At 38.8% G+C, this 27,871-nt stretch overlaps 2 protein-coding genes across 2 annotated transcripts; one reads left to right on the plus strand and one right to left on the minus strand.

Annotated features, from left to right (window-relative positions):
- Window positions 1-716: 716 nt before the first annotated feature.
- gpr137c (G protein-coupled receptor 137c) lies at window positions 717-14,197 on the plus strand. Its single transcript, XM_085263856.1, has 8 exons — window positions 717-1,540; window positions 8,523-8,572; window positions 8,877-8,984; window positions 9,137-9,275; window positions 9,952-10,101; window positions 11,522-11,647; window positions 11,739-11,863; window positions 11,953-14,197. The coding sequence occupies exons 1-8, from the start codon at window positions 1,166-1,168 to the stop codon at window positions 12,233-12,235; spliced, it is 1,356 nt and encodes a 451-aa protein (XP_085119982.1). The 5' UTR covers window positions 717-1,165; the 3' UTR covers window positions 12,236-14,197.
- A 1,883-nt stretch (window positions 14,198-16,080) lies between these two features.
- Window positions 16,081-27,610, minus strand: acp2 (acid phosphatase 2, lysosomal). The gene is made up of 13 exons (XM_085263857.1): window positions 27,457-27,610; window positions 25,495-25,590; window positions 25,080-25,166; window positions 24,761-24,821; window positions 24,578-24,669; window positions 24,391-24,489; window positions 22,864-22,953; window positions 22,156-22,239; window positions 22,015-22,063; window positions 19,523-19,611; window positions 19,241-19,347; window positions 18,948-19,123; window positions 16,081-18,837 (listed from the first exon to the last, which is right to left on the minus strand). Exons 1-13 carry the CDS (start codon window positions 27,544-27,546, stop codon window positions 18,692-18,694), a joined length of 1,266 nt encoding a protein of 421 aa, XP_085119983.1. The 5' UTR covers window positions 27,547-27,610; the 3' UTR covers window positions 16,081-18,691.
- Between the last annotated feature and the right edge of the window lie 261 nt (window positions 27,611-27,871).

Below are 27,871 nucleotides of genomic sequence, written 5' to 3' on the forward strand. Positions count from 1 at the left end.
GTCCCAGATATAAACCTAGTGGGAGAATCCCCCCACAGAGGGACAAAAGGACCCCCTGATGATCCTCTAATCCCCTGAGCCAAGGTGTGAAACTGGGTGTGGGTCCCAATCAGCCAGAGTTTCGGGTTTTTGTCCCTCTGTGGGGGGTTACTTCCACTAGGTTTATATCTGGGACTCTCCACCATTTGACCTTAGAACTTTGCAAGCTCCTTTGATTACGATGACCTGGATGACTGAGAACCTTCACAGACAAAAGGAGCTGTGACTTCTTGAAAACAAAATAGAAAAACAATTACAGGCTGCTCTCTCTTTTTTTTAGTTAACCTAAAGCTAGCATGTGCGTTTATATTGAAACCACAGACGTTTTGGTGCCTCTGACTTTTTCCTTTACCCAACTTTCAGCCAACAGTATCTATCTGTTATCTATCTATCTGCTTGCGAGAGACACCCACTGGCATCCCTGAACCAAACACATTGTGGAAGGGTTTTGACTTGAGCAAATCACCAATCACACGCGCGCAGGGGGCGGAAACTTCCGCAGCTGACATCATCGTCACTCAATGAAGGAAGGAAGTTCTGGAGGTTGGGCGGCCTGATGAGCCAATGAAGCGGTGTTCTGATAATGTGGGTGTGCCACTGACGTTCACTTATGGGTGTTCAGAAAACAGCTACAACCTCCGGCTCAGGAGTCAGATGTTTTCCAATAAAACAAGGCTGGTGAGGAGCCAAGATGGCGGCCTGCGAAGAGCCAGTTTCCCTGTTAATTGGGACCGAGGGGGCGGGTCTATATAACTGCATCACAGCTGATCTGGAGGTTCCCCCCCCCCCTCAAGTTGTTTTTTTGCAGAGAGCAGCTTTGCAGAGAATCACAAGGGGACCTCTCTCTTGTTTTCTTTCTCCTCTGTCTTGTTATTTTAACCTGGCGCTTTAGAAAAAAACTAAATCCAGCCTTTTTTTTTTCGTTTTCAGACCCGTAGCGAATTTAAAGCACAGCGCAGTTCCACAATGCCACTTCTTTTCAGAATAAACTGCTTTTCTCGCAATTTTTCACCAGCACCCCCTCGTCTTTTTTGTCACCCACAGTGAATTTAGCCCAGGTCTGACCCACTTTGAAGTGTGTTTGCCTTCACTGCACCTCATGTGTTAGTGCGAGCCGCCGGCGGAGATGTTTTCGGCAGGAGAGGAGGTTCATTCCCAGTTGTTTACCTCACTGAAGGAGTCCTCCGGAGCTGCAGTCTCCCCAGCACTGGAGCTCAGTCTAACTGCCGTCTACACCGTCCTCTACTCCCTCCTGTTTGTTTTCGTCTACCTGCAGCTCTGGCTCATTTTGCACTACGGACACAAGCGTTTCAGCTATCAGAGCGTGTTTCTGTTTCTGTGCCTGCTGTGGGCAGCGCTGCGGACGACGCTCTTCTCTTTCTACTTTAAAAATGTGGTGCAGGCCAACCAGCTGCAGCCTCTGGCCTACTGGCTGCTCTACTGCTTCCCCGTCTGCCTGCAGTTCTTCACCCTCTGCCTGCTCAACCTCTACTTCACACAGGTAAGGGTGTGTGTGTGAGATGTACAGGGTTTGTATGAGATACCAGATTTCATTAAACTGCTGACACTGCAGTTTTCCCTTCTTTTGGCCCTAAATGCAAGCATAAGCACTTACAGTTGGTCAGGGATGCCTTTATCCACCTGTCTAGTGCAAATGTCAGTCACAGGGGACTGGAAAAACACATCATCAGTGAAGGATCCAGTGCTCTTAAGGTCTTGTGCTGCCAGTTTGAAAAGTTTTAATAACAGACTATATGGATGTTGCCACTATGATGTCACTAAATCCTGTCTTTGAAGGCTTGAGCTGAAGGACATTGGCATGCTAACTTTTTAAACCACATGTTACAAACACAGGGTGTATATGACCGAGACACTGAGAGGAACTGGACAGTCAAACGGTAGGTAGGCCCAACCTAAAGAGAGCCTTCTGTACTCTAAAGGGGAGCAAAATACATAAAATGAGCATTATGTTGGATTTTCTAAACTAGATATTAACACCGCAAACTCATCAAGCTACTATTAGGAGTAGCTTGAAGTTCTTTTCTGAACTGAGCGGTTGCTGTTATATTTTAGGCCTGCATATAGAACAAAATGACTGTTTGCACCAGAAATTAGTGAGGGTGGTCTCTACGCTTGGAAAAACCCAGAAACCATTCAAATGGTCATCAAAACAAGTCTTTATTGATATATTCTGAAGTGTCGAAACTGGTCATTGAGAGTACAGTGGAGGTCGTCAAATGTCGTCTCTATGGGGGGAAAGAGGTATAACTGTGCTGCAGGTTTAATAGGGTGATTGGACAGCCTAGAAAGAGATTGGGTTTGCCTAAAGACAGAGAGACTTACCAGGTGAACCAGAAAGCACAGATCACAAGACACACCTGTAGAAAGTAAGAGCTACATAGAGGGACAGGCACAAGGTTAATGGTATGTCAAAGGTTTTACAGATAATACATCTTCTGTGTGTCATGAATTCAGAGCTGCATGATAGTTTATCAGATTCAGTAGCTCAGTGTTTGCTTTGTATTTCAATAAACAAGTATCACGTGTTTCACATAGACATACTTGTACATTATGAATACTTTTTAGCGGACCATGCATCAAAGGTGTAGGCAGCAATTAATTCACCTTCAGAGATTCATTGAATGCACGATAAAACGTGCTGGACTCTTGATGTTTTATATTGCACTCATCTGCCACTTTATTAGGTGCACCTTACTAGTTCCAGTTTGAATCTTCTTTTGACATTCAGAACTGCCTTAATTCTTTGTGGCGTAGACTCAGCAAAGTGCTGAAAACATTTCTCAGATTGGCATGATTGCATCACAAAGTTGCTGAAGATTTTGTCTGCTGCAAAGTCATGAGATTCTCTTGTTCTACCGCATCTGAATGGTGCTCCATTGCACTGAGATCTGGTGACGAAGACACAAGTTTAAGAGTATTTCAGCTTTGTCACATAGTTGTCCTATTACAAAGCTTAAATCGTTGTTATTCTGGTGGAAGCAGACATCAGAAGATGCGGACGGTGTGGTCATAAAGGAATGGACATGGTCAGCAACAATACCCAAGTTGGTTGTAGCATTTTTAACAATGCTCCATTGGTATTATAGGGACTAAAGAGTGCCAAGAAAATATCCCCACATCATTAAAACCCCATCACCAGCATGAATCGTTGATACAAGGTAGGATTGAGCCACGTTTTCATGTTGTCTACATCAAATTCAGACCCTGTTATCTTAAAGTTGGGGTAAAGACTGGAGTGGCACTCGGTGTTTGTGCTGGAAAGTCCCAGCAGATCAGCAGCTTCTGAAATATTCAGACCAGCCTATATGGAAACCAAGAATCATGCAGTATTTAAAGTCACTTTCTTTCCCATTCTTGGATACATCCTCACGTTTACACTTTAGTACAAGGGTGGAGAACTCCAGACCTCAAGGGCCGGTGTCCTGCAGGTTTTAGATAGCACCCTGGATCAACACACCTGAATCAAATGACTAGTTCATTACCAGGTCTCTGGAGAACTTCAAGACATGTTCAGGAGGTCATTTCGCTATTTAGATCAGCTGTGTTGGATCAAGGACACATCCAAAACCTGCAGGACACCGGCCCTTGAGGCCTGGAGTTGGACACCCCTGCTTTAGTAGGTCGTCTCGATCGTCATGCACGCCTGTATGCAGTGAGTTGTTGCCATGTGACTGGCGGATGAGAGCAGGTATTCTTATTAAAGTGGCTAATTAGTGCGAAGTGGTCATTCTCAGATGTAAGAACATTTCTGATTGCGGAAACCTTACATGCGGAAAATACATGTTCTTGTATATTTGGTTTATTAAGCTTTCCTAATTGTTTTTGTTACTTTTGGAGAAACTAAGGCTTGCAGTTTTAGTTGTTATGCTAATAAGCCTAAACACACTTTATGCTGAGCTAAGCTAATCAGCTGCTAATTGTAATGTCATACTTGGCCAATACTATTACTGCTACTACTAAAAATAGTAATAGTGATATTCCATCAATACTTAATGGATGGATATAAAAGTGTCTTCAATCTTATTATTGAAATATTTGTCATAAAGTGACAGTATCAAAGCTATCAATTTGATATAGCCAGTTTTTCATTACGCGGTGTCTAAAATAGCAGGGGTTCCCTCTAAAAATGTATGCGCAGCTAAATAAATATGGCCAGTGTTATCACCATTGGCCTACATGTTCTGGGCGGACTGGTTTGAAGCAGTTTGGGTTGGTTTTGAAAGCTTTGCAAATAGACTCTGTTCATGTCCTGGGGTGACAGAAGGTGGATTGCATTTGCTTCTAACCTCCATTAGTGTTTCCTGTGCAGAAAGTGGATTGGACTCAAGAAAATGTCCCTGTTTGCTGTCACGGACGCAGTTGTTTAACACCTGCCCATGCCAAATGCATCTACGCATGTTGGGATTGTCACATGACTGGCCAGCCCAGTGAACAAACATTTCCAGCTTGTGGTTTGACGTCTGGTCAGAAGCACCTCCACACTCTCGGCTGGTTCACTAATGTCTCATTTACATACAGGGAGAGTAAAAAGGAAGCCCATCCAACTGGCTAAGTGGAGGTTTGGTAATGAAACCAATGGTGTCCTATGACTGCTGATTAGTCATTGTTGCTTATGTGTAAATGCACACAAACTATGCTCCTTTTTAATATGAATAAAATTAGCTTTACATTTCCTTGTGTTGAAATAACAAAAATGAATCATGTCACATATAGTTTTGTTTTACTTTGTTGTCACTATAGATTTAAATCTAAATTTAAATATACCCATGTTGGAATATCATGTGACAGGCCAGCCCAGTGAATGAACATTTCCAGGTCTGGCCAGATTTGAGTAATATATCTGAATCACATGTTCTTATAGTGTATACAGCTCAAACTGAAAGCTCTCTCTGCAGTAAACTATTGCAGGCTCAGTAATAGCAGAAAACACTTTTTGCTCACTTCTTCTGTTTGACCACCATTGTTATCTCTACGCCAGCGGTGGCTCAGCTGGCCTGCATGTAAGCAAAGTTACTCACAGCAATGAAGCATCAAAGAACTCAACTGTGCTTTGTAAAGAATTGAATAATTTTACAAACTTTCAGCTTTATTTGTCACTTTGCTTGTTACAAAAAATAAAACAGAGTTAGCTGGTAAGAATTGGAATTTGTGGGTTGCGATTGCTTATTGCTTGTTTTCTGCATTAAACTACCTTGTGACAATTTGCATGAATGGATATCAGAAATATGGCTTTGGTTAATATTAACTCCCAGACAAATATTGTCTTGTGTAAATGGGACAAAAGCCAAAAATGCTGGAAATCAATGGCAGACACTTACTGACACTTACTCAGGGTTAACTGGAAGCGTCTTCACTAACCATGTGACAGTGACTCATAAAGGGTCATTTTGCTGACTATCAAAACCCACAAAACGATATCATTTACTGTAAAAACTGTTAAGAAAACTCCACACTTAAAAACATGAAACAAAATCTTATTGTTATTGAAAAATGACCAAACTGATAAATGTCTTGTCAAAAATAATGAAATTTATTATTCTTTGAGTCCAGGTATGGACCTCTTAGGGTCGTGACAAATGCCCCAGGGCTACTGTAACATTTGTAATTGAAATATTTAGCATTTTATAGATTTAAAAACTTAAACCTGCTAATATATAAGATTCTTATGAAAATATGCAGCATAATAGGAGGAATTCAGATCATCTCGCCATTAAAATAAGGTCCAAATTAAGAATTCTGATCCAGTGATATGTTTATATCCCAGCATAGTGAATATTTTAACTTTAGGTATTTTAATGTTTTGATGCTAATACTTGTGTATTTCTACTTTTGCAGAGTCATTGCTTTTATTTAAGAGTCTAAATACTACTTCTCCATCTTGCAAGGCAGTTCTTAAACATAAAGCAGTATTTAAAAATGTGTGTTGTGTCGCTTTTCATGTTAGAACTCCTGTACGAGAGCACAGAGCTGCACGCGAGCCTAAAAATTGTACCCAGTATTTTCTATGCCGATAGACTGGCATTCATTTCTCAGCAAATACTCTGACTTAACTTGACTTCGTTTCTGAAAATGCATTAAAAAGAGCTTCATAGTATCATCACAGACCTTTAGATCTGCAGGGCTTTACTATTGAAACACATGACCGATTCTTTCAAACAGTATTGAATGATTTTTTTTTTTTTTCCACCTCACTGTTTAATGTTCACTTGCCTCTTTAGCTGAGGTCTGATATATTATCATGCAACTGCTGTGTGACATGCATGTGTGGAAATAGTGTCTTTCTGATGAGTTAGCTGTGACTCCTGGCATGTGATGTACTTCCCATTATTATACATTTTTTTTCTGCTTCCTACAAAAAGTGTAATGTAGTGATGAGTTTCCTATGCTGAGAGAAAACACAATAACAAATTGAACTATTCTCATTGTCTACTTATTAATAAAGACAAAGTATTGATAAGTGGACATTTTATATAGATGGGTTTTTTATTTTTTAATTCCATAACCTACATGCAGAAACAGTGCACATAAAGTATACACCCTGGTAGTCATCTGTTGCCTTGATGCTTCATTTCTAGGTTACCAATTACCTCCTCCTGGCCTACATTCTCACACAAAAGGCTCACTGATAATGTGTGTACGTGTCCATGTGTGTGTTTAAACTCAGCGTTGACTTGGTCAGTGTCCTGTGTGTCCAGTGCAAATGTAACATATAGTAATGTCAGAAATGGATGATGATTCATTTAACGTTGCTCAAAGGCAAATGTTGGCGTTTCCCTGTTTGTACCTCATAATCGCTGAATAAAGACTGTTTTGCTAAATATCTATGAAAAGGGACTCATTCCAAGGAGCGAGTGAACTTGATCAGTGGATGTCTGTGTTCCAGCTTTTGTACCTTTAAGCTGGACTTGGGCACAGGTTAATGTTTTTTAGGCAGCTACTGATAAGATGTTGGCAACAAGGTGGCTGAGAGTCAATAGCTTGTGTAGTGCAGGTCTCAGCAGTTTATTAGCTCGTTTTTGTGCTGTGTGCAGCAGTTAGCATAGTATAGCATAGCATTGCATAGCAGCTAACATCATTTTATTTCATTTTTAGCTGTTTTACTGTTTAAAGAATATTCCAAATTTTTATGATGTTACAAAAATATGATTGTCACAGGTGAAGTATTTTAACAGGTTCCTATGTTTAAAAATTATCTAAAATTAGCTTATAAAATTAGCCAGAGCTGTAAAAGTCAAAGACATGTAGGGGTGGGGGGCTCTTTAACTTTCTGTTGTTGTAGAGAGTAATCGACTCAAGTTAAGCTGGGGCTGGGTCATACTGTCATGCAGTACCAATTTGAACCATAAGAGTTAAACAGGCTAATAATTGGGAGCACATTATGTGCACTGGTGGCACATAAATGTAGGTAGAGAACAAAGAAATATCAAAAGTTAGAAGAAAAACGGCACACATCACCCTTAGTGGTGAAAATGTTATTAACCCGTGCACACTGTAACTGAAAAAAATACCTTTAAAGACCAACCTGAAGAACTTGTCTATGTTTTGTGTTGCTACTCTCTAAATTATATGATCAGTGTGTTCTGTTGTGTCAATGGGGGGGGGGAAAAAAAGATGGCTATAGACATATTTTTCATTTACTCATCTGCATACAGCAGAGCAGTTAGTAGTTGTTATTAGCATTTAGTTTCTGGCTAACATCTAGTTTGCCTTTACAATGTGAATGTTGCAATTTGATAATATTTAAAGCAACATGACAGTCTTGCCAACCAGTAGAGGTTTTGCAAGTGCAGCTGTACTGGCTCTGCTTGTGTCAGAGAACAGTTTTATTGCTCCATAGGGACAGTCTGTGATAATCAGTGAGTCATAAAATGCCCAAACATACAGAAATGTAATTTCTAAAATCAACAATATATAAAAGAAAAGCACACAATGTGATCCTGTCTAACCTTCAGCTAGAAAGTCCAAATTATGTCTTACTAGAAAAGCTAACAGTGCATGGATTAAAAGACTTGCCATATGTCCATATATCTGTTAGTGGTTTCTGTGGAAGTAACATCTTTGCCCCTATGATGTTTTTCTTTATCTTTGGCTCAGCCAAAAGGTGTCACTATAACTGCTCTAAACTCGGTTTTAGACAGATTACCTTTTTCTTGGCTCTATATAATATAATTGACAGTGGGTATCCCTAATATGGCTGGGTCAGGCATAGATGTCTAGCTGTGAACACTGAAGCCCCACCTACCTGTTGTTTAAATCATTTATTTGCGATCATTGGGGCAGCCAATGAGAAGAAAGTCAGCTTGAGGGGCTAAACTGAGACATGGGCTGAACTGAGGGGGCTACAGCATGCAAAGCTATTATACTAAATGCCAATGATAACAGTATGGACTGGAAGTACACTGTTAATGTACAGTATCTGCCCTATAATTGTAATAAAAGTGATATCATTGTCTCTTTCTCAGGTGATGTTTAAAGCTAAAGCCAAGTATTCACCAGAGCTCACAAAGTACAAGTAAGTCTCTTTTTAATCTGTAATATTTGTGTTTTTAAGTAAACTGCATTTAGTTATGCAGTATTCCCTTTAACCTTGATTATTTAAGACAGAATTCAGAATAAGTCATAAGATCCTTCTTCTGCTTATGGCTAGAGTCTCTCTTTTGTCTTTCTTATTCTTTATACAAACACACACACACGTGCGCGCGCGCAGATGGATTGCAGCTTCAACACTATGAATATTAATAAGTTGTGTGTGAATAACGTCACATTTTTGGCCATCCTTTTACTGCCTGTCTGTATTTGTCTGTTTCCCTCTCCAGGGTTCCCCTACGTTTGTTCTTCCTGTGTCTCAGTATATTTTTCCTGGTGGTGAATTTGACTTGTGCACTGTTAGTGCAAGGAGCTCTTGAACACTCTGAATCCCCGAGGTACACAAAAACCTTTAATCAAAACAAAACAGTCAATTGAATGTTTTCTACTTACTTGAAAATAACGGAGAAAACATTCATTCATAGCACAGTTTTAATTCTGAATTTTATCCCAGTATTTAAAGACATTAGCATAACCTCTGTGTTTCCAGTGATGGGAGTGTCAGACATGCAGTCTTGGCCCGGGTCCTGATCAACGACAGTCTGTTTGTGCTGTGTGCCATATCTCTGGCTGTGTGCATCTTCAAGATCGCCAAGATGTCATCTGCCAACGTTTATCTCGAGTCAAAGGTAGAAGGGGAAAAAAAGAAAAGAAAAAAGCATGAATTGTTCAGCTGCTTTTTCTTTAGATACACTGATATTACTTTCTTCTAATCAATAAATACAGTTAATACTCAACAATGTGAGATATTAGGAATTAATAATTTTGATGCTGATCATTCAGTGTCTTCAGATCATCCACTTTCCAACAGCACTGTTTGGGAAGTGAAGAAAACTGTAACCTGCATATTTTCGTCCCATCTGCAGGAGTCTGCCATTGTTTTTATGATATAAACTGTCTTTATAACGTAAAAAAACAATTTATCAGGGGAAAAAAAATATGATCAGCTATTCTGCAAACAGCCACATGGGGGCGATTGAGATATTTTATCCTCCTTTCCCAAAAGTCCCAAAATTTGAAATTATTTTACACTACCAAAGTATAAAAACTATAAAGTAACCTTTACACAGGGAATAGTGAATGAATGAACAAGGTGCTTCTCTGGACACAACCTTAGAAATCCAATGAGAAAATATCATATCTCTCCTATAGTTCAATCTTTGGCTGTAGTCAGACATTTCTGTCACGCTAAAGCATCTGTTGTACTGGTGGATCACATCGGTGGCCCACATCTGACAATACATTACAGGAAAGCTGGCCGGCTGATGCGTGAGCTTGTAATAAGTGCAGAAATTCTTCCTTTAGGGTACATCCGTGTGCCAAGCGACAGCCATCGGTGCCATGGTGATTCTCCTCTTCATGTCCAGAGCCTGTTATAATCTGGTGGTGGTGGCCCTGACCCCACAGGACCGATTCAGTCCCTTTAATTATGGCTGGTACAGTGTTTCTGATCAGGTACTGTATCATGTGTGTTAAGTTATAGATATATCGTGTGTGTGTGTGTGTGTGTGTGTGTGTGTGTGGACAGTCCATCTAAGGAGATTTGGTAAGATGATACTTAATGGGGTAAAGGGCTTTGTTTGCTATAAATAACTATGTGTCTGTGTGAACTGACCTACATCTGAGTTCAGGCTTTGAGATGGACAGAGCTTTTTAAATCATTCCATTGTATATTTTGTGGGCAGGTACTGCACACGACAAACAGTAACAGATCTCTAACAGGAGTGTAATCTGATATTATTTCCTTAATCTGGCAGTCTAATATTCTTCTATCCCTTTGTGTAGCGTCTGAGCACTTTCAGTTTACATCACGAGAAGATATACGCATACACATAACAGACAACAATTGTGTGAATATTATTATTATTATTATTATTATTATTATTATTAATGATAATATGTATTATTTGGTATTTCTGTCTATGAAGATTATTTGCCACTAAATTACTAGCCAAACTATTCGATAAGTGTGTACTAAGTATAGCCCACCTGATATAAACCAATCCAGTACTTGTTTCAGCTTGTTTTCTCCTTAGTTTTAAACATGTGCATTGCTGTCAATGATGATCAAGGTTGCCCTCTGGTGGATACAGCATGGAACATCAACAGTCAAAACATGGTTGAAGGGTTTTGGTTTGGATTGGGGGGTTTTGTGGTGGTGGTTCACCTCCTTTTTGTTTTTGTTTTTTTTAATATTATAAATGCTGATAATGATAGATTAGCATGCACCTAATCTTGGCCGACAATATCATTCCATATTGGGTGCTAGAGGCTTTGCATGATTCATGAGTGATATTTGTCTGACAGAAATATGCTGTTTTAACCTCTCTTTAAGTTCCATGAGACCCCACCCATCTGTTCTAATATTACGTAAACAAGGAAATTTTTTTTTAAACGTATGTTTATGAGATAATTAATAAAATTAAAACCTACTATTTTAGCTTGAGCTAGGAATTGATTAGCTTAGCTTAGCATACAAACTGAAAGGAATAGAAACTTGAGGTTTGGTAATTTAGTAAATATTTTTAACTGTTTCTTTTGGAGTTTTTTTTTTGTCTACAAAAAAGGTACATGTGTAAATTTGTAGGTAGTTGGAAGCCATATTTTTAAATATATAAAGGCTAGCAGTTTCTCCGTGCTCCCAGTATTTAGGCTAAGCTGCGATAATTGCTACATGGCGCTAGCTACAAACTGGAACTTTGATATCAGAGTGGTATCCATCGCTTCTCAGCCTTCTTTATTATTTCAATATTTTAAGTTTTTTTTTTTTTTTAATTATTATTATTATTTTTAATTTTTTTTTTCAGTTATTTGCTGCCTTCAATATGTTATAGGTCAAAGAAAATATCTGTAATACAGCGTGTTCTTGTTAAAGGCTGACGTACAGGAGATCAGCGGTGAAGCCTACATTGTGTTTGGGATCATTCTGTTCTTCTGGGAGTTGCTGCCTACCAGCTTAGTGGTGGTTTTCTTTAGAGTCCAGAGACCCAACCAAAACCTGGTAAACTAAGAAGTTAAAAATACTGTCTCATGTAAACTTTTTCAAAAGTTGTAAATTTGAGACAAAACTTAAATATGTCTGCATCTCTCAGGCTCCAGGAGGCATGATCAACAGCCATAGTTTCAGCTCCAGGGCTTATTTCTTTGACAATCCCCGGCGGTACGACAGCGATGACGACCTGTCCAGAAGCATCAATAACAGGACTGATCGGGCCAGGTGGGTATGAACATTTGAAGTTAAAAGTCACCATTTTTAAATCATGTTAAGCTCGTCGTTTAAAAAAATGTGTTCTCTCCCATCCTCAGTCTCCTGTCCACCACACCCCAACCAGGAGCATCTAGTTGGTATGGCTCCATCCAATGTAATGCACCTTTAGCAGCAGGGGTGTCATCTGCCCAGCAGCCACCATCTTCCACTGCGCCGCTCCTTTTTGCCTATGGAAACATCCAGAGTCACCATCACCACCATCACAACTACTACTCCACCCCCCAGAACAACTACCACCATCACCATCACAGTAACTATTATTCTACGCCACAGAATTATCACTGCGGATCACAGACATATTTCACCACCCCACAGAATTAAGCTGGAGTGGTCATAAAGATAAAAAAAAGAAAAAGGGGGGGGAAGAAAGAAGAGGGACTAATTACTTAAAATGTTTTGTTTTTTCCTTGTCTGCATTCTGCTTAACAAACAGTGTCATAGCTTGTACTTGTACAATTTTTTTTCTCTGGACCAAATTGTGCATCATAATTGGTTTGCCAAATAATTTTGGAGAAATGTGGGGGTATAAGGTTGGCACACCATGACTACTTGCTTTTTGAAAGCCATCTTTAAACAGAAACCATGGAACAATTTGCAGCACTAGTGACTAATATGCCTACAAATGAAGATGCTTTTTTGCTGTTTAATATTTTGGTCAATAACTTCTTGAGATTGGAACCAATCATCGACTGGGAAAAATCATCACCCTTTCCTGGTCAATTCCACTCAGACACTATTTATTTTGACATCAATCAATCAAGCAGGTATGTAAGCTAAAGTGGCTAATCATGAATCTGCAACAGTATGACAGTGACGAGTTTGGGACGTCTTGTCAAATTGTTTGGATCATGTGACGGTTTTTGCAATAGAATTGTAAAAATGCAATTATTTTAATTGGCAGTAGGCTAAGTTGGGAAAGGGCACAGCACTGCAGGTGGGCTTTTTCAAAAGAAGAACCAATTCAGTATGCAGTTATCGCACATTAACACCTCTTTGCACTTTTCTGAAAGTGAAATATTTCTTAAGCGTTATTAAATAAATGGCTACGCAAACACAAGAATCATCAGCTGTAGCCATAGCTAAAACCTTTTGACAAGCTAGCTGCAGGAGAGAATGGTGTGGCTAGCAGCTAACAAGGAAAAAATATTTTGTGTGCCTGCCACTGTGTACTGATGTAGTTACATTTAAAAAAAAAAAAAAAAAGATGAAGCTAATAAAAAGTTTAATTATCATTCCTTGTTTTATTTGCCACGCAGATGGTTCACCTGAATGCAAAAACAGCCTAATCAAATTAAACTGGCCAGTGCTATTTGGCTAATGGACTATGAACAGAAACCAGAAATCTTGTAAGCCTACACATTCCTACATATGCATACTTTTTTTTTTTTTTTTTTTTTTTTTTTTTTTTTTGGACAGAGATTTGTTCCCACAATTGAGATCTGGGAATGGTTTTTCACAATCCTCTTATGCTATAGAGAATGTTCTTGGGAAAGTTCAAACCTTTGTCATAATACCATTATAAGCTAGGCCATTAAAATCTAACCCTTTAAACATAGGAGTATCTCTTCACTATGAAAACTAAATTATGTACTTTTGCAAAAGACATTTCAAGATGTTTATCACTCTTAAGATCTAGTTTTGACAGGAATTAGCGTTTGCTAATTTGCCAGTGACTGTTGATTCAGCGAGTGCTAGGTTATACAGAGTGCTGACACTTTTGTTAATCTGTTTAGCAAGAAAATTAGCAGAGACCAAGAAAATGCAAGAAGCTAATGATTCCTTAGCTTCATGTGTTTTCATAACCAATTCCTTGACCAAACAGATTGGTAGGAATCTGTTTTTAAAGGCAAATTTATTACTTTTGTTAAAATGTTTCCGTTAAATTGTACCACACAAACAGAAAGGTGTACAAAAACTATCAAAAACCTTGCTACTTTAAGCTGCTGAACCACTTCTTTACTGGCATGTAATGTTGGTTGGGTCAAATAAGTTTACAGTTTTCAAAACTTGCAAAATACTGTTACATTTAAAGGTACTTTTTGTCATTACCCTCTGAAAAGTTAAATCAGCACTTTCACCACCAGGAGGCAGCATTTTAACAACAGGTGTACTGAATTAGGTTCACATTTCTGTTTAGCCACACCCTTGTGTCCTCAAGAGGCATCTAGATTGCCATTAAAACGAATGCATACTTAATGACTTGCCTGATTGACTCAGAGCGCCCTCTTGTGTTTGACATTGGTATTACAAAAATATGGGCTAGTTCAACTTGGCTGATATTACTTCAACACAAGTCACATATGTTGTGGACATGAAGTCATAGATTGATTCTTTAACTTGTAATAGGCACCCCCTTTTTTTTTTTTTTTAAAGAGTTATGTCCAGGAAAAAAACCCCAAAACAGTCAGATTTATATGTAGCAGCTGTATGGGTATCAATCTCAACAGAATCAGCCCGGTTGAGGAAGACTGTTTAACAGATTATTGCCCGAGCCAGACTTCAACAAAATCTGCTTGGCTTCTAGAGAATGTTGATGAAACTGCTGATTTTGGATACAAATTTTAACAGCTACATCCAGGCAACCTTGGACAAAATCATACAATGAAAATTTGTGAAAATGTAAGACTGGAGCAAAAATTCTATCACATATTCTTATGTGAGAAGAAGAATTAAAATATATCATAGCTTCATCTCAATCACAATCTCACATCATACATAGGAGATTATATCATCAATATGTGGCCTACATCCAGTATTGGACTATAACTTGGCCCTTACTGTTCGTTTGGAAGGGAAAGGTTCGGTGAAACGTGACCAAAAACTTTTATGGTACCTAATTCTTTGCGAGTTGTGAGGCGACGATTTGCACTTAGAAAAGAAGTTCACCTTCAATTTAAAAAAAAAAAAAAAAAAAAACTTTTCAGGGCCTGAATGTAGGTTTTTCTTCTCAAACCTTGTATTTTCTTCAGTAATCATCTTTATTCTGTATTTTACCATTTATCCTTTTGGAAAGGAAAACATCAATGTGCCATCACGTCATCATATCTAATAGTTTCATTCCTTAAGGAAAATATTTTTGCACAAAAGAAAAGGTTGAATGATGTTGTTAATTGTGTCTGGCTATGTAATTTCTAATTGGTGTGTGAAGTAATTTGAGTCTGTGTGTTATGCTTTTCTACATTACTGTTTATTCTACATTAATTTTTACTGTCTAACAGATTATGCAGTTAATTTTTTTTTGCCCCATTGTTCTTCATAATGTTTCAAATGTTCCAAATCTCATAACAGACTGCAGCCTGTAAGCTTCACTTTTAATGGAACCTTTTTGCTTTATGACCTGGCTCACAAATCAGAATCCCTCAATCTCTTCTGACTGAAAGAAAAAATGTTTCCACATGGTTTTGGAACACTTCAACAGACTTGTAAATGACCATGCAAACTTCATACCACCAAAAGGGGGGGTGGAAGCAAGAAAGTGTCTGTTTGGTTCACTTTTGTGGAACAAATTAGCAATAAAATCGTTTCAATTGCATTTCATGCTTTCATCACTTCTTCAGCAGGTTATACTGGATATTCTGAAACACAGTGAAAGAAATGAAGTTCTCATTTTTCTTTTTGGCCCAGCTGCAGTGGAGAATGCATGTTTCTGAAACGGTGCACAACAACTCAGTTTCCTATTTTCGTTTGAAGCTAGTAATACTTGTGTAAAAATGGTGTTTGCTCTTCCTGCTACAAAAAAGCAGTGATAACTGTTTCATGTTATGAATTGTTTCATCTGTGGCCATAATGAATGTAACCTACTGTGCAAGAGATCACTAATGATGTATGCAAGAAAAACACTACCATGTTTGAATAAAGGCCTACTGCACTGTTTTTAAGATGGAAATCGTTCATGTATAGAAGGTCCTCATTATGTTTGCTAACATGGATCTGACCAGTTCTGACTTCGCCTACGAGTACACACAGCAGAATTGACCAGCTAACAAGATTATGGAAATGATCCGAACTGAAGGTGAGATGTTAGCTATTCCTCAGAGAGCTGCAAGATGTAGCACCAGAAAACATAACAGCTTTGATTTCTGATTAGATTTAAGTCTCATTTTCCCTGGAATATGTAATTTCTTTTCATGTTGTGCACACAAAAAATAACAGCACATTTTGGCTCATTTAGCAAATGTCCATTCTTTTATTTATTTATTTTTAAACTGATTTGTGATAACTGCAAAATGCAAGTTCAAAGTACACATCCTCGTGGCTTAGACTTAAATTTGGTTCCTGAATTTACTTATGCAAAACAGACTGCAATATAACATGGACATAGCCAGTGTTACATCACCTATTGGTTACTGAAGTCTCGTTGTTTAACCCAGTGTATTTTCACTCAGCTTCCTTAACCTCCTAAGACCCGAACTCTTCCACGGTATGCATTTTTAATTTCTCTTTGATATTTGGGCATATTGGGGCCCAATGAATGTAAAAACAAAGAATTACCAGATTTTTTTTTAACCTTATTTTTGTTTTTAAGAAAAATAAGAGCCACACATGAGGATATTCGTTTAAAATTTTGATAGAACAGTAGCAGTATAATGTCCTCGTAAGTGGCTATCAGGCCCTTGTAGAGCAAAATTTAGTATTTTGGTCTAAATAACCCAAAATGTGATATCCACATATGTGGACGCCAGGTCCTAGGAGGTTAAAACTGTTTTTTTCAAATACTTTACTATGAATAACGTTTTTTAAATGAACTTAAACTTGTTTTTCAGTAGACTTTTATACCACTTGGTTTTCTACCTGAAAAAAACAATTTAACCTATTTTAGCCCATTTAACAGAAAAACATTTTTACTCATTGATTAGTGTGTAATTATGTCTCCCAACAAACTAACGCATTCTCATAAACTTAGGATTAATCAATTAAAAAGACACAGGAGTGAGCACAGATTTATCGAAGTTGCCATGCTGCCCCACCATCTGGAATAAAAAAAACCAACATGGACATCGCCGTTCCACCTGACTGCGTTTCAAGTATGTCACTGGAGAACAGCCATATATGTAGTGCACCTTGTAAGTTATTAATTTAAAGATCACAAATTGTAGGGTCTACCTTACAATATAAACCCCCACTCAGATTACACCTTTAACAAAAAAACAAAACAAAAAACCCCCCCAAAACCCTAATGATTCTTCTTGGTAATTCCAAGAATACTATTTTAGTTTCTTGCTGCAAAGAGATTAAACATTGGGCTTAAGCCAAGCTGCCAATGTGCTTGGCAGCATTCAGTGACAGACCTCCCTTTATTAAATCAAACACAGATGGAAGATTTGAAATTACAAACAGCATAAAAAAACACCATATTATTAAAAACATACAAGGCATCTTGATCATTAGGTGCTGGAGTCAAAACAGATCCAAAGCTGAAATGAATCAACCTTACCCCCAGTGTGCAAAAGCAACACATACACACACTGAGAGGCAGAATGAATGAAAGCACTGGCACAAACACACAGGTTTGCAGTTAGAAATATCCAGGAGAATGCAATGATATAATTACAAGAAGACATATGCTGGATTAAACCTCTTTAGTAAATTAATAGAACCAAAAGCTGCAGCTTTTACCCCATCCTGTGTTAACAGATCTGCAAAGCACCATGCAAATGCCAAAGCAAACAGATAAGTGCACCTCCACACCTCAACAGTCATCAAGTTGTCACGTTTAACACAGAAACAGGTTGTTAAGTAAGACTTGCACTAATATTGTGTAAGATTAATTACTTCCCATCAGGATATATTTTGGATTTATTCAGCGGCACATACTTGCATTACTGCTCAGATTCACACTTGTGAAGCATGAGGCTGTGAATGGGTTGTATTGCTGCCACCTTTGAGAACTGTAATCATTATGCAGCATGTTGCTTGACTAAGTTTAACAAAGGCTAATAAACTCTTTGTGAACTGGCTGAAGGGCTAATGGAGACCAAATGTATGGCTACATGAAATGACTGTGTAAGGCATATATTTTCCCAGTGTGGCACTTGGTGAATCTGAACGTACTCTAAACAAGCAAGTGGGGTTATGTAACATGTGATGTGCTGGAGAGGAGCTGACAAGACATGGTTAGCTTACCTAGCAGTTAGTCATGATGCTACAGTGCATAAACTGCCCATTATGGTTGCTGTATTGGTAGCATTATGCGCAAACTGTGGCGCGACCACAGCCCTGTCACTGTGTATACTAGATGGGTGTGCACTGCTGTTTGTGAGGGCAACTATGGTAAGTGTGATGGGTCCTTACCATTAACCATGTAATGCCACGTCACCGCGGAGTTATTAAGTGCAGCATCTGTAAATGACTCATTTTGCAAATGCCCAGAATGAGGCCGCGCTCTGACTGACCTATTAAGGAAAAAAAATTTTTTCACAGCACAGCTGTTGTCTTTTTAACTGCTATTATAAAAATCTGGATTCTTAAAACGCAACACCCAACCCCATCCTCCACACGTTTCATTAAAATCTACTCATTTACGTTCAATTAAAAAAATCTATATTTTCAGTCTTTAGCAATAAAGATGCAAATTTAAAAAAAATTTTTTTCAAGGAATGTTAAAACCAAGGATGTTCTCCGCTTTCATCTCGGGATCTAAAGTCTTGCTGAGTTGTTCTCTGGGTTGAGTTTGAAATTTTCTGCGAGCGGGTGGGTTAGAGTTCAAAGTTCATCGTCATCGCTGGTCTCCCAAGATGCAAGATTTGGAGATCTCCGAGGAAGGAGTTTGTGCTTCTGTCAGGAATCCTCTCCGCCTTCCTGGTTGATCACATGCTGGTATCCCCGGCTGTTTATTGGATCCTTGTGCCGACAAAGAACGCCGAGGAGGATGACAATGAGGACGAGGAGCACACATCCGGTCACAGCCAGGCTGGTGATGACCACTGCAAATATGAAGAAGAATGCAAAAATGGTGCAAAACTGTTTTAGTCTATATTTTTTTTTAATGTTTACAGTCAAGTGTGTCATGTTTTATTATGTGTGAAGTGCTCACGTTTATCTGTGTGTTTTGAAGGGAGCTGACACTCTTTGTCTCTGTCGTCTGAGATGAAGACCTTTGTAATTGTTACAAACTCATCCAGGGGGCAGTCAAGGGAGCAGCCCGGTAACTGAAGCGGGTACGGGGGCTCCTTGGTGTTGTTCCGGTAAAACATGGACACTGAAGCAGAGCTGCGTGGACACGAGACAAAGACTTTTACAATTTTACAAGTCCCATCATCCCACTTAAATATACTGTTATCAACTCAATGGAGTCTGTTTTACTGTGATGCTTGCGTGTGTGTTTACCCGTTGTCTTCCCTGTAGAGCTCAATCATGAGACAGGAGGCATATGGCGGCTGTATTCCATTAAATACGCTCAAGCTGGCCAGCAGAGCGGCTACAGTGGTGTCATGCTGTGAGGCACACAGACACACACATATAAAGAATAGTATAGGACAGCTTAAGCTAGCTTACTTAGCTTAGCAAAAACCAGAAACAGGGAGACTGCTAACATGGCTCAGTCAAAAAACAAAACAATCTTTTACCAACAATTCAAAAAGTTACTAATAAGTCTTCAAACTAGCTCACCGCTGAGAGCATCATCATTTTCAGCTGCTGTTTTGGGTCTGGAACGGCCATCTTGGAAAGATTCTTCACGATTTCACCCAGCAGCATCCCTGAAAGACAGACAGTAGATACTATTATCCCTTTAATCCTGTAGCCATGAATGAAAGCTCGAATCATTTTAATACTGTTAATAAATCTCCTGAAAAAACAAACAGCATTTGCAATTATTGCTCCTTCTAGTGAGTGCTGTGTGCATTTCTTCTTCAGTCACCTCTCTCACTCACTATGTGATAATAGACTCTCTGCATTGAATCATATCTTTTATTAATCTGTCTCTCTTCCACAGCATGTCTTTATCCTGTCTTCCTTCTCTCACCCCAACCGGTCGCAGCAGATGGCCCCGCCCCTCCCTGAGCCTGGTTCTGCCGGAGGTTTCTTCCTGTTAAAAGGGAGTTTTTCCTTCCCACTGTGGCCAAATCGCTTGCTCACAGGGGGTCATATGATTGTTGGGTTTTCTTTGTATGTATTATTGTAGGATCTACCTTACAATATAAAGCGCCTTGAGGTGACTGTTATTTTGACTTGGTGCTGTATAAATAAATTGAACAGAAAAAAAGACTTTGTGTAACACAGATCCATTGTTATTCAAAAAATGATTAAAAAAGGACAACATGCGCCTTCAGACATGAACACACTGCAGATCATCATCAAGCCGTCACAAATACTCCCTTTAGTGTTGGATTTTTTCACCTACTCTTAACATATTTTTACATATATAAAAACCATGAGAAAATCAACAGCACCGCTGTTTTTAAATTTATCGCATTCATGATGCTACTCCAACCTACTGCCAGATTAACCCCAGAACACCAACGTAGGGTGACTTATCCCACAAATTAAATTCTAAAAAACACAGAACTGGGCTGTAAACAACCACAGGCTGACTCTGTATGAAAGCAGAAATCTTCATTATATCTAATCTAAAAGTGTGCTTGACAGTCCTGTCTCTATAACTCAGTGCTACATGTTTGTTACCAGAGAGTAAGAGCAGATTACGTACTGTTTCTGTAGCATGCTCTTATCTTAATCACATTTCCGTTTTTGAATTTTACAGAAACTGCACGTTTCACATATGCAAAAGTAATACAGAAGACCCTTGCCAAGTCACGGTGCAGAGTTCACAGATTTCTCCTTAAAAATGAACTAATTACTGTTCTTAGAAACAGAATTCACAAATATACTCCAAAATTTGTTTAATGGCTTTCTTTGTGTCAATATATCATTTTTCATGTGTATTAATGCTAAATTATTAATACTATATTTATATTTTAGTACTGTAGAGCGAACACAAAGCAACTGTAATACCACTGTACTCAGAGGCGGGAGTTTTAAAAGTATCCAATCCAAGAGTGCTATTTATCTGTACTTACTGCAGATGGAGTCAAGTATTCCTGCATCATAACCAGTGTTGGGTGTAATGTGTTACTAAGTAACGCGTTACTGTAATTAAATTACTTTTCCACTGAAAAAGTAGAGTAACTAATTACTGTTCATTTTTAGGTATTTTAATTACAGTTACTTTCAATGTACTTGCGTTACATTGTAAAATAATTAAACTCGCTGAATATCATTGTTTAATTTCAATAATTTGTCTTCTAAACGTAGAAGTAAACTCTGCTGCTTTAACATCGTTGCAGTGCAGGTGCTCGTCATTTTGCGCCAGTTTGCTGCATAGTCGTATTCTAAAGCGGAAGATGTCGGACTTGGCTGAAGCGAGTGGCTGTTTTTTGAAATGGACATATTCCCGACTCTTCACTTTTCTGAAACAAGCAGACAAGAATATTAGAGTAATATGTAAGCTATGTCCTGGGGAGAAAAAACTATCGGCCGCTGTTAATAGCACGAGTAATCTATAGAAGCGCCTGACACGAGAGCATAGACGAACACTTCTGAGTGATCTTTGTTCATCATCCATGGATAACACCGCGGCAACTCCTGCTAAGCAGGCAAAGCCTGATTTTACTTCAGCAGCACAGAAAGCGTCTGAAGGTGAGCTTAAAACAATGATTGCAGGCTACATTGTGGAAGAGATGCTACTGCTGCGTACTGTAGAGTCTCCGTCTTTAAAAAAATGTATTTATTACTTAAAGAGTTTAATTTCTATTGTTTGCCCACTCAAGGTGTATAGGGATTTTAAGAAGTATTTAGTTAAATTACTTATTTAGTAATTAAGTCACTTTTCTGACACAGTAATTAGATAAGTATTTTAAATACAATATTGACTGAGTAATTAGTAATTAATTACTTTTTTAAAGTAACTTACCCAACACTGATCATAACAAGTGTTCTCATGTTTTTCATTTCGTTCTTCTAAAAACTCTAACAAGACACCCAAACACATACTTGGGTTATTGGGGTTTTGTTTTTTTTCAAACCACATCTTCTTGTCAGGCTGACGCTGAAACATAACAAATTTAGTTTTGGTAGCCACACACACACAGACACACACACACCTCCCTGCAGCCGACTCTTCTCCTGCTGTTCGTGCACCGCAAATATGACCTGCAAACATGTCACATTAGATAATATTAGTAAATATCAGTACTGAGATCAGAAACTTTAAATGAAAGCTGAGATGGAACCACAGCTTTTACCTGAAATCCAAAGTCTTTGAGCTTTTGGAGCTTCTTCATAACGTCAGGCGAGACCCAATCAGGAGCCGTCATGTTGTGCTGAGACTGGAAGGGGGGGGGGCAACACAGACAGACATAAAGACGAGTTTTTTCATACTTTCCTACTTAGTTACTCAGCGGTTGCACTCTGTGTCCCAGCTGTACTCTGCTCAAATGAAAATTAACACCATTTGGTGTATAAATGGCACCTTTTACTTTACTTTATTCTCACTAAGAGTAAAAGTGTGAACAGTGTAACAGTGGCACGCCACTGCTCATGCGGTCCACCTAAAGTCAATGCAGGAAGTGAGACAAGAAAAATGTGAAACTGCTGTGAGCAGCACTTTGCTGTTCCTCAAACATTGTGTTACCAAAACTGTTCATCGTTTCCTCAAAATGGTCAGTTGAGTTATCAGAATAAAACTCATGTGACATATGAGATTTGTCCTGACTAGCACGGTGCTGTTATTTTGAAACTAAAGCAACGTGACGGCCTCTTTTAGCTGCATATCTGACAGCAGTAGAAAACATTGGATCATTTAAAACTGGGCCTATTCTGCTCTGACATGTTGCTGCTGTAAATAAAAACTCAACAAACCGGCTGACAGAGAATTTGGCTTTCCCTTGGTGTTTTTAGTGTGTGTGTGTGTGTGTGTGTGTGTGTGTGTGTGTGTGTGTGTGTGTTCTTACCTCACAGAAGAGAGTGTCATACACACTCCAGACAGTTTCCACAGTGGTGTCCTTCAGCCCCGTTTTGTTCCTCACCAACTCTATGATATCCTGAAGAGAAGAACAAAGCAGACTTGTGAACAGTGTACCTCCAACTCTTACTCTTTATTCTCCAATGATAAAAAGTCATTTACAGTCATGTGAAAAAGAACATTTTCACAGGATTGTATGCATTCTTTGAAAAACCAAGTACACCCATGATTCAGTAGCTTTTAGACTGGAAGTAATCATTTTCTGTACGACTTTGTCTCTCTTTGGGTCGCTGTTCTTTACAACATTGCTTCAGTTCATTTTGTTTGTGGATATTTGTTTACGCAAAGCTCTCTTAAAGCCCTTTGAGGTCTTATTTCAGCCAGTTTGAGGTCTGGACTTTGACTACGACTGTATCAACGCATTGATTCTTTTGTTTGTCAGGATTGTTAGTGTGCCTGGGATAATTGTACTGTAACAAGACCTGTTTCAGCCAAACTCTGGAGTACTTTGGTACACAAAGAAGTTCTTGGTCCCAGGTCCTCTGGCTGGAAAACAAGCCCAAATCATCACCCCTCCACCACCATGCTTAACAGTTGATATGAGGTATTTCTGCTGATATACTGCGTTTGGTTTTTGTCAAACATCTTCATTTAGTACTTTGGTCAAAGCTTTGTGATGTATTTAAACACAGTGTTGCAAACCTAAGTCATGCTGCCATGTCAGGAGGTTTTCTTCTAGCAACCTTTCCAAATAAGCCGTACTTGTTCAGTCATTTTTATGACCATTTTTCTACCCTCCTGAACTTTAACATTTAACATGCTAACTGAATTTGTTAGCAAATTTGCTGGGAAGATTCCAGCATTTTGTTAAAATAGCTAAAATGCTCCAGATCAGTCAACTGCCAAAACCTCTGCTTTTATAGGGGTGATCACACTTGATTAATTCATTAGCAGCACCGAGCTGCTGCTAATCCTCTCAATTTCGATGAAAGCCATAAGAATGCACTTGAGTTTTTCACAAGTCTGCTCTGTGAAAATTTTCTTTATACGTTTGGGACAATGGCACGATTTCCCCTTTTGTATCCCACCATAAAGGATTTGAATGAAAACAAAGCAATCACAGCATGACTGAAAAGCAGGCTTTCACTTTTTCTCTAACAAAACTAAAATATAAATCATTTAGGAAAACTACACTTAAAAAACAAAACAAAAACAAACAAACATATACAGTCGATTTTTTATGCTTAAAGGTGATTGGCCAATGATCTGTTTTAAGGCCAGGTGTGGCTCATTTTCACAGCATTCGATGAGAGAAAACGTCTAAAGTTAATTCCATTTGTTTAATTTCCTTATATTTATAATTAGCTATCATTATATAAGCATAAAAACATGAAACTGAGTGCATTTCTAAACAGTCAATACATTACTATTTATATTAAATCGCTTGAATTAAAGCTGAGTCTATACGTCTGACCCAACAGTAATGGATAGATATACTAAAGAAGAGAAGCGGTACCTGGTACGTTGCAGTAACGTTTAAAAATTCCTCCGTGTGTTCGGTTTCATTCATCAGCTGCTGGTAACGAGGACAGTCTTTCAAAGGAAATGAGAGAAGCTAAAAAACAAAAAAGACATATTTCAGACACCGACTAACTTTTCGCAAACATAAACAACTTCAAACAGCAGTGACTTCATACACTAACCCTCTCTTCACTTTGCGGCACCGTGTGGACAGGTATCGGCTGCCACTTCAGGTTAGGGTTGAAGACCTGCTGGCCGCTGGGAGGATAAAGACCTGGATGAGGGGGGAAAAAAAATATGGCACGCCAAATGAGAAGAGTACCAGAAACAGCAGTATGAATATTAGAAAGAAGAGGTCTTCGGACCTGCGAGGTTGGCCTCGGCACTCATAAGGGTGCGATCGTAGTCTGTACTGCGAACTAAGATCTGAAGACAAAAGGCATTAAGCAGGTTAAGATGTATTATAGTTGAAATTTAGGATATCAACAGTCAAAAGTTAAATATTAAGAAACAGACTGCACAAAAACAGAGGCACTCTTCCGTCATATTACAGGAATTTGTGCGCTGGTGCGAACTCTGAAGAGGCCTCTTCTGTCAAATATTAACAAGAGTCACAGTTTGACTATAAAAGCTTCATGACGACTTGTCATGTGGACTAAAAGTGAAAAGGAGGCTCCATCTCACCTCGTGCCGGTTGTAGGATGCATTGAGGAATTTTTCGTATCGAGTCCTCAGAAACTGGCCCAGCTCAAAGTGCTGCTGCATCCCTATCTACAACGACAAATATGAAATAAGTTACACTCTGGCTAAAGTAGCAGAACTGTAAAATCATGTAGTATGTTAAAAATCAGAGTAGTATGGGCCAGCTGGTTGGTGTTGCTCAGGAGCCTGGCTGCAACATTTTGCATGACCTGTATTTATCTCATTTATCTTTTATTTTTTGTACAAACTTGGAAAACAGTAATCTAGCTTGTACCCTGAACACATTTTTCTGTATCAGCTTTAGCTGTGTGACAGCTGTACTACACACAATACTGCCTGCTGTAGTAAATGTAGATTTAACAGTTTACATTAGAATAAAAAGCAGTCTTGGTTATACCTGTGACAGCTGACCAAAGCCCTGCGGCCAGTCGCTCTCTTGGTGGGGGTCGGTGGGATAGGCTTTGACTGGTGATCTGTCGCCATGCCGAAACAACTGGAAAGGACAGAAGTTAAAGAAAGAGTGTCATGAAAAACTGGCATTTAAAACAGTTTAATTTAATATTTTCAAATATTCAAAGCTGCACAAAGTGTGCTCTGTGTATCATTTATACGCACAAATCATGAAATATTATTTTCCATCTTCATAAACATATTTTTAAAGTCTACCAAAGGTGCTTTGCATGAATTATAACGAAACAAGCTCTTACTCCTGGTGGTTCTGAAACTGTAAATCAGTAAACAGGTCAAAAATGTGTGTGTTTGGATTTTTTTTTTTTTTTTTAGGAAAAATATTTGCCCGACAGTGCACATCACTGTTTGCAACATCTGCAGCTTATCTTGCATATACTGACAACAAAACCTTTGCTCTACTTTTATCAGTATCACTGGTGGACATAATACCCAGTCAGCAGACACCTGAAACTGCTTAGCAAACACTATAATGTCAAACCATTAGGACAAATGGCTTTAACACCAGTCCCCTAAAAACAGCACGGATAACGACTAAATGCAGTTTGTGTCATATTTAATAATAAGAAGGCTACAGTGAAACCTGTATTTATGAAGCAGGTCTTTTATGAACCCTAACATTGGTATGAGGGTTGATTACGATCAGTTTCAAGTGAAGGAGATCCTATTACAAGCAGTTCCACCTAAACATCCTACAGTACACATCAAATGGTTTTAAATTTCAGCTTTCAAACCACTCTAGAGAAATGCTGCTTTCTAGTTTACACAAGTCTATTTGAAGAGTGGATTATCCCTTTCTAATCTTATCTGTTCTACAATACAGTCTTGGCTCTCCATGTAAGTTTCTAAGAATGAGTCCAGGTATATCCTGATCTCCTATTTCACACTATGGCAACATTTTTGTTGCCAATGCCTGTTAAAACACATTGGGAACATGTGACCTGGAGCTCTCCCCAATACACAAAGTGTTAAAAAACAGGCAATTTTCCCTTTTCAGTTGGTAGTCTTAGACATGCAAAAAAAAGATCCTAATGTGCACCACCCATAGAGCAAGCAAAACACATACGGACTGGAAGACAACAGAAAACAGTACATCTTGCAGTGTATAGCTCATTGTTGCCTCTTGAAGACAATAACTTCCTTATCCTTAAACACTTTGTTTTTCTTTAATGAGGCATGCCGGTGTTCCCGATCATCTGTAAATATTGGCTCTTTTGTAGTTTGTGCATCTGTTCTTTGACTATTGGGCTCATTCTACACTATCATCACTGTGACCTACATTTACACATTTATTGTAGTGTTTGTGTGTATCGACAGAGCTCATTCCAACTTCATTAAGTTCGCTAAGTTGTCACGTCAGAAAGGTAAGGCCTGTCATGCAGCTCCTGGTGCCAGCGGTGACATTAACATTACAGCCCACAACACCTCAGGTTTCTTACTAAAGTAATGATAGACACTTGCTAACAGAGTTAGCATGTAGTGAGGATTCCTGTAGTGGTTTCGTCTGAAGTCAGTGCACACCGTGCCATTTGACAATTTCTAATACTTTGACGTTGACATATTCCTTCAGTGTGCAGTCTTAGAACGGGTTAGCATTGCAGCCTTCTAGTTCAATACGATACTAGCTACTGGTGAGAGGCAAAACACTTAACCTACCTACTAATTTCCTAATGATAATTATTCGTGAATGTATTATTTATATGCCGATGTTTCTAAAAGACTCCAAAGACTTCTGCCAGATGTCATTCCTAGACAGGAAACTATACATGTTGACAAGTAACCGATGGTTACAGAAAACCTCCTAAATTATAAATGTAGTTCCGCAACCGTCTACACACTGTGGAATTCCGCACAGCTTTCGCGGCGTTTCAACACCTTCAACGTTACTCACCACAGTCGTATACACTAGTTTTCTTTCTGCCGCGGCTCGTCCACACACACAGGTCAGTGTGAAAACAAAGAGCACTGCAGCTGGCACCATGTTTCTGTCTGTGTCAGCAGAGCGCTAACCTGTCTTGGCTTCAGCTGCTAACTGACTCGATTTCCTCTCTTGTGCGCGCTGGGTCAAGTCAGCAGCAGACTCGAATTACATCGGAAGTCGTAAAATAAACTGGCAATATTTTTAAAGGAAATTAAATTTAAAAAGAGGAACCATTGAGGTGGGCGTATTTCTGCTATTTTCATATGTATTCATAAAACCGACGATGATATTTTTCATCCACATTTGCTCCATAATTACTGGGTCAGATTTTATTTCGAAACGATAAACGGAAGTGACAGAGCAGCAATTTTAAATTGTTATTGAT

Source organism: Mchenga conophoros, linkage group LG23 (assembly GCF_057382185.1).
Source record: "Mchenga conophoros isolate Kocher_MC1m ecotype Shallow Benthic linkage group LG23, M_conophoros_male_GT1.1, whole genome shotgun sequence".
Classification (NCBI taxonomy): domain Eukaryota; kingdom Metazoa; phylum Chordata; class Actinopteri; order Cichliformes; family Cichlidae; genus Mchenga; species Mchenga conophoros.